At 53.4% G+C, this 14,519-nt stretch overlaps 1 protein-coding gene and 1 long non-coding RNA gene across 10 annotated transcripts in view; both read right to left on the bottom strand.

Moving 5' to 3' along the window:
* Positions 1-5,106, bottom strand: part of LOC119093867 (uncharacterized) — a 48,792-nt gene extending 43,686 nt beyond the window's left edge. For 6 of the 9 annotated variants that reach the window (XR_005093704.1, XR_005093702.1, XR_005093690.1 and 3 more), the window contains exons 1-3: positions 5,056-5,106; positions 1,462-1,676; positions 765-924 (exon numbers count right to left, since the gene is read on the bottom strand). This is a non-coding gene — a long non-coding RNA (uncharacterized LOC119093867). The other 3 variants (XR_005093696.1, XR_005093699.1, XR_005093692.1) reach the window with 2 other exon arrangements.
* Positions 5,107-7,555: 2,449 nt separating this feature from the next.
* Positions 7,556-14,519, bottom strand: part of LOC119094446 (uncharacterized) — a 32,591-nt gene continuing 25,627 nt past the window's right edge. The window contains exons 6-8 of the mRNA XM_037217504.1: positions 9,491-9,665; positions 8,146-8,364; positions 7,556-7,737 (exon numbers count right to left, since the gene is read on the bottom strand). Of these exons, the coding sequence (XP_037073399.1) occupies positions 7,556-7,737; positions 8,146-8,364; positions 9,491-9,665 (576 nt within the window). The remainder of the gene's footprint in view (positions 7,738-8,145; positions 8,365-9,490; positions 9,666-14,519) is intronic.

Raw genomic sequence — 14,519 nt, 5'->3', positions numbered from 1 at the left:
AAATGAAAACAGCTGAGTCGTCACCAATGATGTCCCGATAGGCAAGTAATGGAGCAACTCATCCCAAGTAGCGTAACCGCCTTCGGTTGGTCATCTGGGCTTGAGAGCGCGGCGACTGCCTGGTCATGCAGCACCCAGAGCAAAATGTTGATCAGAACTTTTCAACAGCGTAAGAACCTCCCATGTACAGTACAAACTCCTTGGGCAGGCACATACGAAGTGCACAACTTAAAATGCGATACCCGCGGTTGACTTAAGCTAATAATACAACTGCCATTGCATGCAATGTACACGCTCCTTTCGCAGCACATGCTTTCTACGGATGGACGCACCCAGTCTTCATCTTCCGCCCAAAACTCTAATGAGCCCGCGATCACAAATTTGCAAACATTCAACCGAAGGAAACTTACTTGCTCATCTTGGTCCAAAGCTGGTCCAAAGCTGAAGTATTTCGGCTCATCCCGCCACCGTTCTGCCCTTTCACCTTGTACCACCAAGCCAGATGACCGACCCACCACAGGGCCGACACCGTAGGCAGGGTGGCGGGTTGATATCGCAGCGACATGGAGAACGCCGGGTTAGGACGTCACCCAACATCCAACGTGCACTGCTGTGACACGACCAGTGCTCGGGGGCAGCGGGTCTAGGCGCAGTGCCCACAGTGGGGAGCAGCGAGCCTGCCTTGGCGTGCAACGCTAGTCAAACCGGTAGCACTAGCTATCATATAGCAAATGCAGCGTGGCGGTCCACGCGTCGGCACTCACCTCCACGTTTGCAGTCGGGCGATGCGACGACCAGCCCCGCGCGCCAATTGGCCGGAGGGCGGCGATAACGACCGGACGAGCGACGCTCTGACTGTGACGAGGAGTTGGCTGCTTTCGGCCATCGCGCGGACACGGAGGCTGGCGAGAACTCAACCAGCTGCTGGCAAAGACAAGCGTCCACCACCAACTTAAGTGGGCCATTCCAGATGCTACGCCTGCTGACCGAGTGACACCAGGCAGTGTCGTGCGAGTCTCAGGCTCGGGACGTCAGTAAACGTCACGATTTTGCAGCGTCATGGCCAGCGATGGCGGTGCTCGTCCCGCTGAAGCATCTTCTTAGCGGTACGCGTGTGGTGTATGAAAATAAAGCACTAGTTTGAAAGTGATCGGTTTGTCACTGTCCTGGAGTTAGAAGCCAAAATTTAGCGCGACTTGGCTCGCAAGCGCCGCGGAACCCGGCAGCTTCAAGGATGTGACTGAATATTTTTAACCGATGTTGGGAGTCCGTACCGCATGTTTCAACCGCATCGCCGATTGATTCCTATACGGGCCTGAGCGTCTGGGGCCGGTCTCCGTGATGCTTTTCAGACGCCTCGCCAGACACGAGACCACGCGAATCTACGGGGGACGACATGCTCCAACGTTCTACTTGCGAACTCCCCCGGGCTGCTTCTTCCTTCTAGAATGCAATACTCACCAGCTTGGTATCCACCGCCGCTACGCAAGCTAAGGTGGTTCGAACAGCGGCGGGCGAACGCGTAGGCCGTTCGGCAAGGACAATTCTTGCGAGCAGACCGGGGAAACCAATTTATCCCGTTGCTGGCAGCTAGCAGCTCGACAAAGCGCCAAGAGGCTGGAATTGGCCGCCATCGCCTTTTCCTGTCAACCCAAGCGGCTGCAGGCTTCGGCGTCCTGGAAAATAATTAAGTGTTGAGAGAGGCTGCTCCTTCAGTCCCCTATGCAGCCAATTCCGGAAGTGTTCCGCATGTCTCGAAAACTGTGACAATCTCCCCTGCAGTGAGAATGAACGGTAGTATATCAGGGCTGCCTTATCCAGATGCCACCGCTCACTGACTTCTCCATAGCTCCAGATCCACAAATGTTCTTTCGTCATTTGATTAAGCTCATGCGACTCCAAAACACCTAATATACCATACTTTGCGTGTGCCCACCTTCAACTCCATGGACCCGTCACCGTCGAAATAAAAACCATTCCATGGAGTTACCACGCCATGACGACGCTCCGTGCATCCGAATGCAAGGCTTCACTGTCCTGCGTCCACGGATTTGGCCATGCCAGATTTGACTGATGAGGGGAGCAAACGATCTCCATCACCCGAGTGATCGAGTGTGATTGAACGTGTATTTAGCCGCAAAACAATCATTCCACTGTCCTTTTATTTCACCGTTCGACCAATCCACACCTTGGAAATGTATCTGAACACCGAAATGTTGGGACCAACATTTCAGCCTGGGACTCTCCTCCGCGAACACCGCCTTGCCGCGTCTCTCCACAACCATTTTGCTGAAAACAGCCTCAGCACATCTCCCCTGGCGCGTACCATCTTGAACACCCTCGGCGCATCTCGCCCACTCATCGTCCCCACATCAGCTGGAACACCTCGGCACATCTCCCCCTCTCCCTCACCGCGCCCCGTATGTCGACACGGCCTCAGCGCCGGTCTCCACCCTTGGGGCATTCGCGGGAAATATGGCCCTCCTCGCCACACGAGTAACAGGCCCGGCCACCGCCGCCTCCGCTCGGGCAATCTCGCGAGATGTGGCCTTCTTCACCACACTTGTAGCAAGTTCTGCTGCCACCGCCACCATATCCACCTCCGTAGCCACTGCCGCCTCCACTGCTGCAATCTCTGGAGATATGACCCACCTCGCCACACCTGTAGCAGGCGCGACTGCCACCACCTCCTCCTCGCGGGCAATCACGGGATATGTGGCCCTCCTCGCCACAGGAGTAGCAAGAACGGTTTCCACCACCTCCGTAACCACCGCCGCCACTGGGACAGTCGCGCGAGATATGGCCTTCCTCGCCACACTTGTAGCAGCTGCGGCCACCGCCGCCTCCTCCTCCACCAGGGTAGTACCGAGACATGATCTGGTTTTCAACCTTGAACAACGTAAATTTTGCACCATCGTCATGTTTATCTCAGCCCTATTTCACCGACACTCACAACATAAACCTCACAAATTTATGCATATAAGTTCAATGATAGATGAAGGAAGGATGCAGACATAACAAACCAAGCCCCTTGCAAACAAGCCATGAGATGGGGAAATAAGACACTAAGATGGGGGATCAACACAAAAATTTACAACCAAGACAAAATATGTGCTGAACATGTGAATTGTAACTTCCACACTACAAAAATTTCCACTTAATTTTTAAACCTGCTGCACATGCCCCCAATGTCACTAGGCAACAACTCCACATACACCATATCCACAGGGCATGATGCAATTAACTGCACTGTATGTCCCTGAAATGTCAAGCTCTCATTCATAACACACAAAAGCACCTCAATTACTTATACAAAACTGATTTGTTGCTGTTGGGTATCAACCACATGAGTTACTTGCACCTACCCAAAAATATCTGAATATATATGCCTTGAAGCTTCTTATTGATACACCTCTTTCAGAACCCCTGGTAGCATGGCACACAAGATAATTATGTTCCAGCCATTGCTCTTCAAATCTCCACACCACGACTTGGACTCCATATGTCAGCCGGCACATTAATCATCCAATTTCAGAACCAGGATCAATTCAGGAGCAAATGCCAACCAGATAAGGAGACCACCCCATGTCAGGATACTTCCAGGTGGGCTTATCAGTACCACTTAACATACTGACCTTGTTATCTACAAATCATACAGATACTTCTGTGCCACATCATTCCATACAAAAATTCTCAACATTTCTTTTCCTACTCAAACTTCACAACAGCTAATGAAGATGTTTGAGTTTGAGTTTGAGTTGAGTTTTTTTAGTTGAGTGAGTTTTTGTGTTCACTGAGTTTTTTCCGCAGGTACAATAAATACAAACCATGCAACCGAGGCAGCCTAAGCACATAATATAAAGAGCGGACCATATCCACGCCACCAGGTCCTGCACCCACATGTCTATACAGGACAAGACGTACTCAGAACTTATATCCCAATACTAACCAATTCTTGTATTGTTAATGGCCAACTCTATAACAAGCACTGCATAGCACTATTTGTATATAGCACATTTCAACCTATATTAACTAACCAGCTTAAATTAATTTTTCAAAACAACTTAGATGCTTTAAGAATAATCAGTAGCTATCTTAGGCACCACCGTACAAATACCATGAGTAAAAAGTTATTTTTAGAAAGAAAAATTAACATGGCCACACAGCTTTAACAAACTTAATGTCTTAATAGCCTGGATATACACATGCTGGCAAACAGCCAGCTGCTTCTTTACACCAACACAGAAAAACGAGAACTTAACATATCATATTTTATCCACACACAAAATCTCCCACATCTTTCATATTGTACTTTAAAAAGGAAACAAGAGCTATGGCACACCTTCCAACCCCTACTATGGGACAGCAGATCTGCCATTGCCTATAACACACTTTTGAAATCCTCCTTGAACCTCAACAAATACATGTGAGCAGGGTGACATGATGAACCCCATGGACAGACTAGAACCAAGATCCAGCATACCAAGGTTATGCCAATCAGGTCATTTAAACATTGTTTCAATGTCCTTAACAACTTAACCTCCAAAACAGCTAACCCAACAAAGACCAGTCACATTTTTGTACCATAAAAATAACACAGATACAGTTCACACATCCAATATGGCACAAACACAGCAATGAGGTGAACTGGTGAATGACAACAGGGCAGGCTGAGCGCCTTCAACGCGAAAAGAACCCGCGCAGGCGGGGAATCCCCAGCCCCGTGAGTAGCATCGGATGCTTCGCCACATTCAGCCCCCATGACTTCACGCATCACAGAGTTCACCATTAAAACAAACCAGATTGCAATGAAAACCCCGAACGCTACTCAGCCAGCACATAAGAAACAAGCCTTTCAACCCAGGTCACGAAACTTCGCAAGCCCGTTACGTCCAACAAACCCAACTAATGGCTGCCACGAGCGGAGAAGGTACGGAACTTAAATCTACACGCTGTGATCTGTACACCAATCACCGCCCAATTAGACAACTACGACACTAAACACCAAGTTCGCCATGAGCCACGGCAGCAGCCGGCAATCCACACGCAACTTACGGATATTAACGCGCAGTCCAGCAATCGCCCCCTCTCCTCTCCAGTTCCTGCAACAGAAGGAAGTACGCAGTTACTGCAGCAGCATTGCCAAAATATTTGAGTTTATTTGTCACGAAAGAACTTGTCTCAAACACTTCACATACAGAACGTTCTACAGCCTAAGAAGGAATCTTTTAATTAAATGCACAGCTGCACAATTGCACAAAGTCGTCACTTAAACTTCTTCACTTTTGCATCTAATTTCTGCCCTAACATCAGATGTTTTTTATATTTTGCAAGGAAGTGCGCAGCTACGATGTGCCGCACCGTCATTTTCCAAATTTTGCGCGATGGTTACGATATGCGCGGCTGAGTTTGGTAAAACATATACGACGAAATTTTCAAGCGATTGGCTGACCGAACGCCCCAATCCCCGGTCGGCCGGTGCGCCGCAGGCCCACAGGCCCGTCCCCCCCCCCCACAGACGCTGTGGAGAGGGGGGGGGGAGAGGGCAAGCTCAGGGCGTGCCTCAGAAGCTTTTTCTGGAAACAAGCCCGATGGAGGAGGGGAGGGGCGGAGATTATTTCTCTTTGTGCAAATATCGGGAAGTAAAGCCCTCCAGCTTCCCAGGGTCATCCATTTCGACACTGCCTCTCCTGGGAAGGTGAAATTCTACGAGCGGGTAGGCATACTAGGTCATTGAGGAGGCATCTGCCTTCAAAGGGTAGATGCCAAAATACGGCCTGAAAATGGGCTGGTGAGAGTTTTGAAAGTGAATAGATAGTTCGCAGTACGCCAGGTTTTGCATGCGCTTTAATTTCGTTGCCTGCTATTCGAGAGATTAGGCTTGTTGCAGCATATTAGGCGGAAATTAAGTCGAAAGCTTTAAAGTTCTGAAGACGATGAGACAAAGGGCATAAAATTGGAAACTCTTCTGAAAAACCAAGCCTGGTAATGAAGGCCGTTCTGTCGTATATTCCTTATCTAGGCCCTGCTTCCGTCCGTCGTCGGCGGCCACCGCCCTGGCTCGGCTGTCTTCCGCATGACTGAACGCGAGCTGATCCTATTGCCGCTTTTTGCATATTTCTGGACCAGCATTGCTTCGAACTGGGATGTAAAACATATGTTTGACACATGCAACAGTACCCTTCCGAATTATCTTTCCATACACCACAGCAACCCAGAAGGAAGCCTGCGAGAAGCCGCCTGCCTTAGGTATGAATTGGCCGACAAACATTTCATTGTCCATCATTCGACTTGATCTGCTTTTGTGTGCGAGCAGGGCCGTAACTAAAGCCTTCCTAAGAGGCACACACGAGGGTTGAAAGCCACTCTCTGTATGTTAATCCCACCACAAAAATCCCTGGATATAGTTTACTTGTTAACAAAGGGTATGTATGGTTTTCTTCGTGTTATTGTTATTTTTTACTTGTAACTAGAACAGAAGCCAGAGGCTGCTGTGTGATCAGTTCTGTTTGTATTTTTAAGGTCAATAAACTGCAGAAATCAGGCGTTGAACGACCGCGTGAAATAAATCACAGGCGCTCTTAATTTGCGATGACTTGTGGACTCCTTATAAGCCGACACAATTATTCGGAAGCTTTTACAGAACGTTTTTATCTGCGTTCTTCAGGCGTTGAGGAGATTCTATTTGAATTACGATTCAAATACCAAATGGTATGGTACATACCACGGTTCGATCAAACGTTACAGAATCGTCAGGATTAAGCAGCCGACCCTCGTCCGCGCTCCTTCACGGCACCCAGGCGGCCGCCGCCGCCGCCACCGTCAGCGCTGGCAACAACGCATCTCGTGCTGCACAGCTCGTGCGGCTGCTGTACCTCTACGCGTCGGGCACCTCCGCTCCCCGCGGCCGCACAACATCTACCCCCCCCCCCCCACCCTGATTCTCATGGATCACAACAGCGCATTACGGATCATTGCAACAATGGCACTGCGGCGCCCTCCGCAGGCGGGTGCTCCGGCGCAGTGGCACCAGCTCGTCCCTGGCCGGCCCAACCGCACGATCTGCCGGCCCAGGCGCGTCTACGGCCGCGCCAGCACCGTCCTCCGCCTCCGGTTGATAATCCACAACTGACACGTACATCGGCGGCCCATCGTCGGCACTGTCACCTGTCCCCGTCGCCGTCTTCGCCCACTCCGCACCGAGGCCGAACGTCTCTCACGTGCCACGGCACTCCGTTGACTTCTACCACCTGCCGCAACACCACACCCGTCATACTTCCGACGCTGGCGCGGATTCCGCCGTCTCCCATCGCGGGGGTCACATTATAAGGGTGGACCGCCTCGGCCACAGCACAACGACGCCTCGCACCGGTGACCTTAACGGTCCGGTGGCGGCGTTCTACCACTCCGTTGCCACCCGGCTCGTGAACAGCTCGGAACCCTCATGGCCCTTCCCCAACGCGCCCGCGACAGCGGCCCGCCTGGTGCCCACGAAACACAGTGTCGTTATCAGCCAAAACATCCTCCGGAGCCCCACGCTTGAGAAACAGCTGTTCTAGGTGACCGACGACCTCGGCGGCACCGGCGCGGCGCAGGGGGGCGCCACACGCAGAAGCGGGATGGTTCCGCAGTCGATGATGGTGAGGAAGCTCTGTCCGTTGTGGCGCGTGACGTCAATGGCGACGCGCTGCCACGTGGTAGCCACGCCGAGCGAGCCGTGTCGCCTCCGCAGCGGCGCTGGGTCGATCGAGCGGCACGCATCACAGCCCTCCACCACCGCACGTGCTACGGCTCGCGTGACGTCACGCGACACGTCACGGCGTGCGACGTACGGTGTTCGACGGACCCCTGGGTGACCCGCCCGCTCGTACGACTCTCGGACCGATGCACGTTCCCCGCGCCAATAGCGGCATGCGCCGCGTTATCACCGGGCGGCGGCGGCTCGCCCACGGTCGCCGCGCTGACGCCTGGCGACGGCAGCTCGCCCACAGGAGTCGTGCTCGCATCACGGAGCCACTCCTTGGGCACACGCGTCAGCGTGTCGGCTCGGTTCTCGGCTGATCGCACGAGCGCCACCGACAACTGCAGCCGCAGCTCAGACCAGCTGACAGACGATTTCGACGCGCCGCCGGATCAGCAGCTCACCGTGCGCCTTGGTTCGGAGGCGCGCGCGACCACTAATGGCGTCATCAAGCCAGCGATGAACGGTAGCCGAGTCGGTGCGGAGGCCGATTGTCCGTGCTCCCCAGGCGACGGCCAGGTTGACGCCTCGGATGGCCGCGTCCCGCTCGGCCATGTTGATGTGCATGACTTCATCCCATCTCAGCCAGCACGCGTCCTCGATGACGTCACCGTCCGCCGACCCTACCACGACCCCCGTGGCCAGGGAACTCGCGTACGTTCAGATGACCATGTCTTCACCCTCCACGCACCACGGGCCGGGTCGTCACTGTTCAGGCGTCCTGCGACGTTGTCCATCTGAGCGCGCAGCGTTGCATCCTCGGTGACGGCATCCCACGTCCGCGTCAGTTGGTTCACACGCCGTTTAAACCAGGCCGCTGCAGGCCTAAGCCGTCCGCACACGGGCAGGTGTGCGACCATTTGCCAACACCGCGCAAACACGGCGCGGCGCGTCACAAGAGCCGGCGGCGCGCCCACAGAGTTGTCCCGCACCCATCGCAGTTCTCTGCATTCTTGCCTGGACGCGCAGGCCCAGCAGCCGGGCCCCGCTGGTCGCCCGCTCCGGGGGCTTACAGTCTAGCCCAAACTCCGCGAAGTGGGCCACCACACGCCCTGCACGGAGCACAGCTTCATTTACGAGGAGATAATCCATGTATGGGAAGGCAGCAAGCTGTACGTCCGGGTCCTGCTCCAGCACGGACCGCACAACGGCCGTCATCACCAGAGGGGCGACGTTCAGGCCGAGACCCAAGCGCGTCAAACAAAACCGCTGGCCCCGAATCATCACAGTCCGGAACAGCGAGAGCCACTCCTCTACATGCACCTGCAGGTACGCACGCTTGAGACGTACGCACGTACGTACGCACGCCACCGCCACGTTCGCACCGTGGCGGCGCCATCTCCAGAGCTGATCAGCACACACGTCAGTGTCGGCTGTGCGGGCCGTCACAAAACCGTTCAGCTCGCCGTAGTCCATCACCGGGCGCAACTTGGACTTGTCGCACTGCTGCACGGTCATCAACGGTACCAGCCCCCTCGCCGTCCCATGGCGACCCTCATCATACGGCACCAGCCAACCCTGTACGACCCACGCGTCCAACTCGACGTCATATTCGCGACGAGCGGCTGGCGGCACAGCATACTGGGCGACAGTTTTCAGACACTCCGGTCCCACGCCGTCCGACCATTTCCAACCAACGGTCCACCTCCGCCCCGCCGCGTCGAAGCACACACTGAAATCCGGGGCATCCATGCTCGACGGGACGCGACGCGCGGCCCCACAGAAGCAAACATCAGGCGGGGACAGTACGGCACACCCCCAGCGCCGAGACGCCTGCCACCCCAAGGGCCATGTCCACCCCCAGCGGCCGCTTCCCCACCACCACCGTCTCGAGCGAGGCGCGACGTCCCGTCGGCACCTCCACAACCACACTGCCGACCACGCAGCACCTCAGCTCGCTTCCACTGATGGTAGTCACTCGCACCTGCCGCGGCGTCTACCGCGCGCAGAAGGGGGCGTAGATGTTTTCTGCGCTGCCGGTGTCAATCAGGGCGCTGCACTCCCGGCCATACACCCTCACCCGCGTGACGGGCAGCGCACCGCTCAGTGCTGCGCAGGGGAGGGCGGCGGTGCTGACCCGTCCCCTCCGGCTCCGTTTCCCGGTCGCTGCTGGCACATCGCCGCGATGTGACCGAGCTCTCCGCAAGGCCAGCAGTGCAGGTGACGCGGGGCGCGTGGCAGTTGACTGTGCGGCGACACACGGCGCTGGCCGGGGGACGGCGCCGCGGCCCGTCGCGGCGCTGCTGCTGCCGAGACCCGTTCATCGCTGAGAACGGCACGAGCACGAGCCAGGACGGTGGTCAGGTCCAATCCTTCAGCCCTGGAGCCGGCGCGGATGGTCTGGTGTCCGGTGTCCGACAACCCCGCGACGAACGCGCAGGCCAGCGCGCGCTCCAGCAGTCCACCGAACAGGACTGCCAGCCGCCGGAAGTCGGCTAGAAACACGTCCGCCGCGTCACCCGGATCAGTCGTCGAGTGGCGAACATCTCGTAGGCGGTATACTGATCAAGGGCAAACGCGGAGTTTAGTGCGCCCCGCACAGCCTCCAGGGAGCAGCGGTCGGTCACCGGCAACTGCGACCAGACGTGGAACGCGCACCGCCGGCGAGGCGCAGAGGTATGACCGACTCGGCGGCCACCCCTTCAGCCGGCACAGCATCTGCACGCATCATCCAGCTCACATTACCGGTCCCGTCGTACTCGGGACGACGCGAGCATCGAATGTTGGTGCGGCGGCTGCTACGGTACAGTACGACGGTACAATCAAACGTTACAGAATCGTCAGGACTAAGCAGCCGACCCTCGTCCGCGCTCCTTCACGCCACCCAGGCGGCGGCCGCCGCCGCCGTCAACGCCGACAACAATACATCTCGTGCTGCACAGCTCGTGCGGCTCCCGTGTCTCTACGCGCCGGGCACCTCCGCCCATCGCGGCCGCTCAACACAGGCATCACGGAGGTGGATTGTATGTCGATATGTTTGATTGAAATTTGAAGATGAAGATTTTGATGGTAGATCGAGTGGTCAACAAGTGTTTGAACATGGCAGAGCCATGTTTGTCTGGAAACGTTTAGAATTCAGTCAGGATCGATAAGTGATACAATTTATGCAACGCGGCTTTTAACATGCGCACTCGCAGATGTTAGCAACAAAAATTCAACGCTAGTCGTTGCAGGTTCCATGGGCCACGGTGCGTCGGCCCAGTCGCAAATATTGAACCGTGACCAACAGATGGACGAAAACAATGACGATTCTGAAAAAAGCACCTCTGAACGCTTCAGGACATCAAAGCTTGCATCTACGAGGCAGTCTGGGCGCATATTTCACGTGTGCGATTTTTAGACTGACGATAAGAACGGATTGGCCCTTGAAGTACCGCGAAGTGGTGCTGGAATCTGGTAACGGAATTGAAAGAGTAGAGGTAGAATCTTTTTTCATGTTTCTGTAACTATTAATCTGCCCAGAAGACAGGTTAGCACGGCGCCCGCCGTCTGGTGGCGCTTGAAGTGGCCGACGCCGTCCGGTTATACGGAGGCTGCAACCTAGGGCATCGCTGTCCCTGCTACCGGGGTCGCGGGCGGTCATGTTCAAGCCTTTGATGAATCTTTTCGCTAATCCGTTTTGAAAAAAATGAACATTCTCAGGCAAACGTGAAAGGCCTTGCTCGTTTTTTTCTTCTTAAATTCATTTCGACCCATTTTATTCAACAATGATGAGACCCTCACTCTACTCAACAATAATTTGAGACTCCTCGTTTCCTTCGGGACAAGGGGCTCCTTGAGTGGAACACCAGGGGCATATTACCGGTTCCGGTCAAGGGCTGAAGGGTAACTCCGTCCCATCGCGAAGGGTCTTCTGGCTGTCATTCTAGCGGCACGGGGCGGGATCTCCTGGTCGATCCGGAGGCCATTGGAAGGATATGTCATATCACAGTGCTCCCCTCCCTGATACGGGAAGCCTTCTGACCCGAGCAGTTGGCCCCTGATCAGCACAGGAAACCCCATTCACGCAAAACATCCTGATCGCCGCAGGCGGTCCGATAATTGTCACATATACCCCAGTTCTATGTTTTCGGTATTCTTCATAGGTATTGAGGACCTCCTGAATGTAGATTGTGGATGAACTGGGATCATAGATTTATATTAACATGGCCAATCCATGTTGGTCTTAAAATGTTCCGGATTGATTCAAAATTGATTACGGACAAAAACTATGGCATATGGCCTTGAACATACGCGCTCACAAATCATAGCGACAACAGCCTGGACGCCCGGCATTGCAGTCTCCATAGGCCGTGCGGCGCGGCACGTCGGCCTGTCGCTGTGACACGAAACGATGGGCAATAAACAAACGAAAAATAACGCACCTTGAGGAAGATGGCTGGTGAACTAGGTGAATCCGAATATATGTTTCAGTGTGATGCAAAAGGAAGCTCTACACAACCTTAATCTGAAAAGCGGCGAGGGGGGGGGGCAATAAACGCTGCTGGTTCCCACCTTGAAAAGTGGGGACCATGGCTTCCCTGCCCCATCTCCCCCCCTCCTCCATCCCCCCTCGCCCTTCCCTCATCCATCCTTACCCACCCCCCCTCCCCCCCCCACCCCCCCCCACACCCTGTTCCTACATCCATTGCCTGACTTGACGACTTAAGTGAAAAAGTACAATTTGAGCGAAATTGGTGAAATAAAGGAACCCGGGCAATCCCTAGATCTGGTAGCACATCCGTGAATATGGAGAGTACAACCAGAAATATCTAGGGCGAAGGTGGTCCCACATTCTACGTTTTTCATTCATAATAATATGCTTTGCTTTCATTATGATAAGAAGAAAAATCGCACATTTAGGTAGAATTTCATGCCAACTGGAGATTCCATTAAATCCCGAATATGAACCTGAACATGAGCTAAAGTCTGGTGCCAACTTGACGACCTTTCCAAAGTACACAACTGAGAAGCCTACAAATTAGCGCGATTAGTACATATGTAACGCACAATCAAAACATTGGCATTGAAGGCATTGAACGGCGTTCTACTCACGGTCCTGCTTTATAAGCGCAGCGGTTGTGTGACAGGAGGCGGAGGGAGCGGGACTTGGATCGTTAGAAAGGTATGCACATATTTTATATGAAAGGACCACTGTGCTTGTGTTGTAGGGTATAATAAGTTTGTGACCTTATGCAGCTTGGGACGGGCATTTGTTGGAGTGAGTGAAGGGCTATATTACGTAGCTTAACTTAAAGTGAAAGCGTCAGCAATACCTGTAGAACTGAAAGTACCTGCAAGTTAAGAAAACGAAAAATATGGCATTCAATCTGCAAGTGATGTCCCCTCCTTGTACTCCAGCAAAGTGGATTGAGCACTTTGGAGCATAATGCCAACTAAATTAGGTTGATGAAATATGCTTAAAGGGCATTAACCACTTGGAGAGACACAATAAATGGGTTTGTCCCTAGGTTTTCTCACTTTCTTCTCAAATTTCTGGCTGCTGGGGCTCCCCCATCCCAACTGAATAGAAAAGTAGTTACCAGCATGCATCAATTTGTATTATCCTGTATGATAATTTTAGCTGCTGAATGAAAGTTTCAGGTGGAAATCTAAGTGTCATTAGAGCCATGTCATGTTTAACAGCTCACATCGGTTAGCAGATGAGCGGTAAAAATTATGAAAGTATGAGCTCATATGGTGGGGGTTGACAGGACATGTGGCCATCTTAAGATGTTTGGTCTCTATTTATAAGTGTACTCAAGTTGCAAATCAACTAACTATCAAGCCGGCTGATGTATGTGACAGCTGAGGGTAACATCATGAGGCATAAGTATGATTTCCAGGTGACCACAAACATTAAAAAGCAGATTATCATCCACTTTGCAAAACATGGTAGATTTAGACTGGATTTTACTGGGGTTGTGTTGGCACATAATTGATGTTTGGGGCAGTTATAAATTTTTGGTGTTCAATTCCTCTATTGCAGCAGTTCACAGCAGTTAACAACAACTCATGATATCTTGGGGCAGACATTAAAATCAGACAGAGATTAGAGTCAAAAGAGAAAACACCATATTCAGTACTTAACATAAGAGTAATAATTTACAAAGGTGAGGGTAGCCTGAAGACTAGATTTCTTACATTTCCCTCAGCTGTGGCATAGTTATCTGAATTGCTGCCACATTATTCTGTCCAGATTTATGTCCTGCTAATTGTGCAATCCCTGTAGCCAGAGATATGCCCAATAAATTTGAGGGCTTCAACATACAAGTTGCAAGTCAAGCACCAAATTATTTGCTCTTACCAGCTTCCACTGCTTGGGGTGAACATGTAAATCAGTTGCAGACAACTGCACATCAAGCAGGCCGGGAGTCAGCGTGATGGCTCAGGAAGTTATTGTTTGTAAAAAAGCCACAATGCTAAATGCTGGATGGTAAATCATGAAAATCTGTACAGCTGGTCATTCATAACCACTCAGTGACAGTGACTGCTCAATGTGTGGCGGCAGGCGGCGCCATGGCCGCCGCCAGGGACCTGCCGCGCTGGCAGTCGTGTGGCCGGCGTCAGCGCTGGCCGCCGCGCTGCTACTTCGCGCTGGCCGCACTGCTGCTGATTGCGCTGGCGCTGCTGGAGCTGGCGCTGCTGCTGCGCGGCCTGCTGCAGCCGGCGGCGCCCAGCGCGCTCCGGCTGGACGCCGAGCTGCTGCAGCACGCGCCGCTGCTGCCGCTGCCGCCCGGCGCCGCGCCAGCGCCCGCCCAGGCCAACTGCACCCACTTCAGCTGCATGAACGTGTACC

This window comes from Pollicipes pollicipes, unplaced genomic scaffold, assembly GCF_011947565.3.
Source record: "Pollicipes pollicipes isolate AB1234 unplaced genomic scaffold, Ppol_2.1 Scaffold_4002;HRSCAF=4701_pilon_pilon_pilon, whole genome shotgun sequence".
Classification (NCBI taxonomy): Eukaryota; Metazoa; Arthropoda; class Thecostraca; order Pollicipedomorpha; family Pollicipedidae; genus Pollicipes; species Pollicipes pollicipes.
This window is presented reverse-complemented; position numbering and strand designations above follow the sequence as displayed.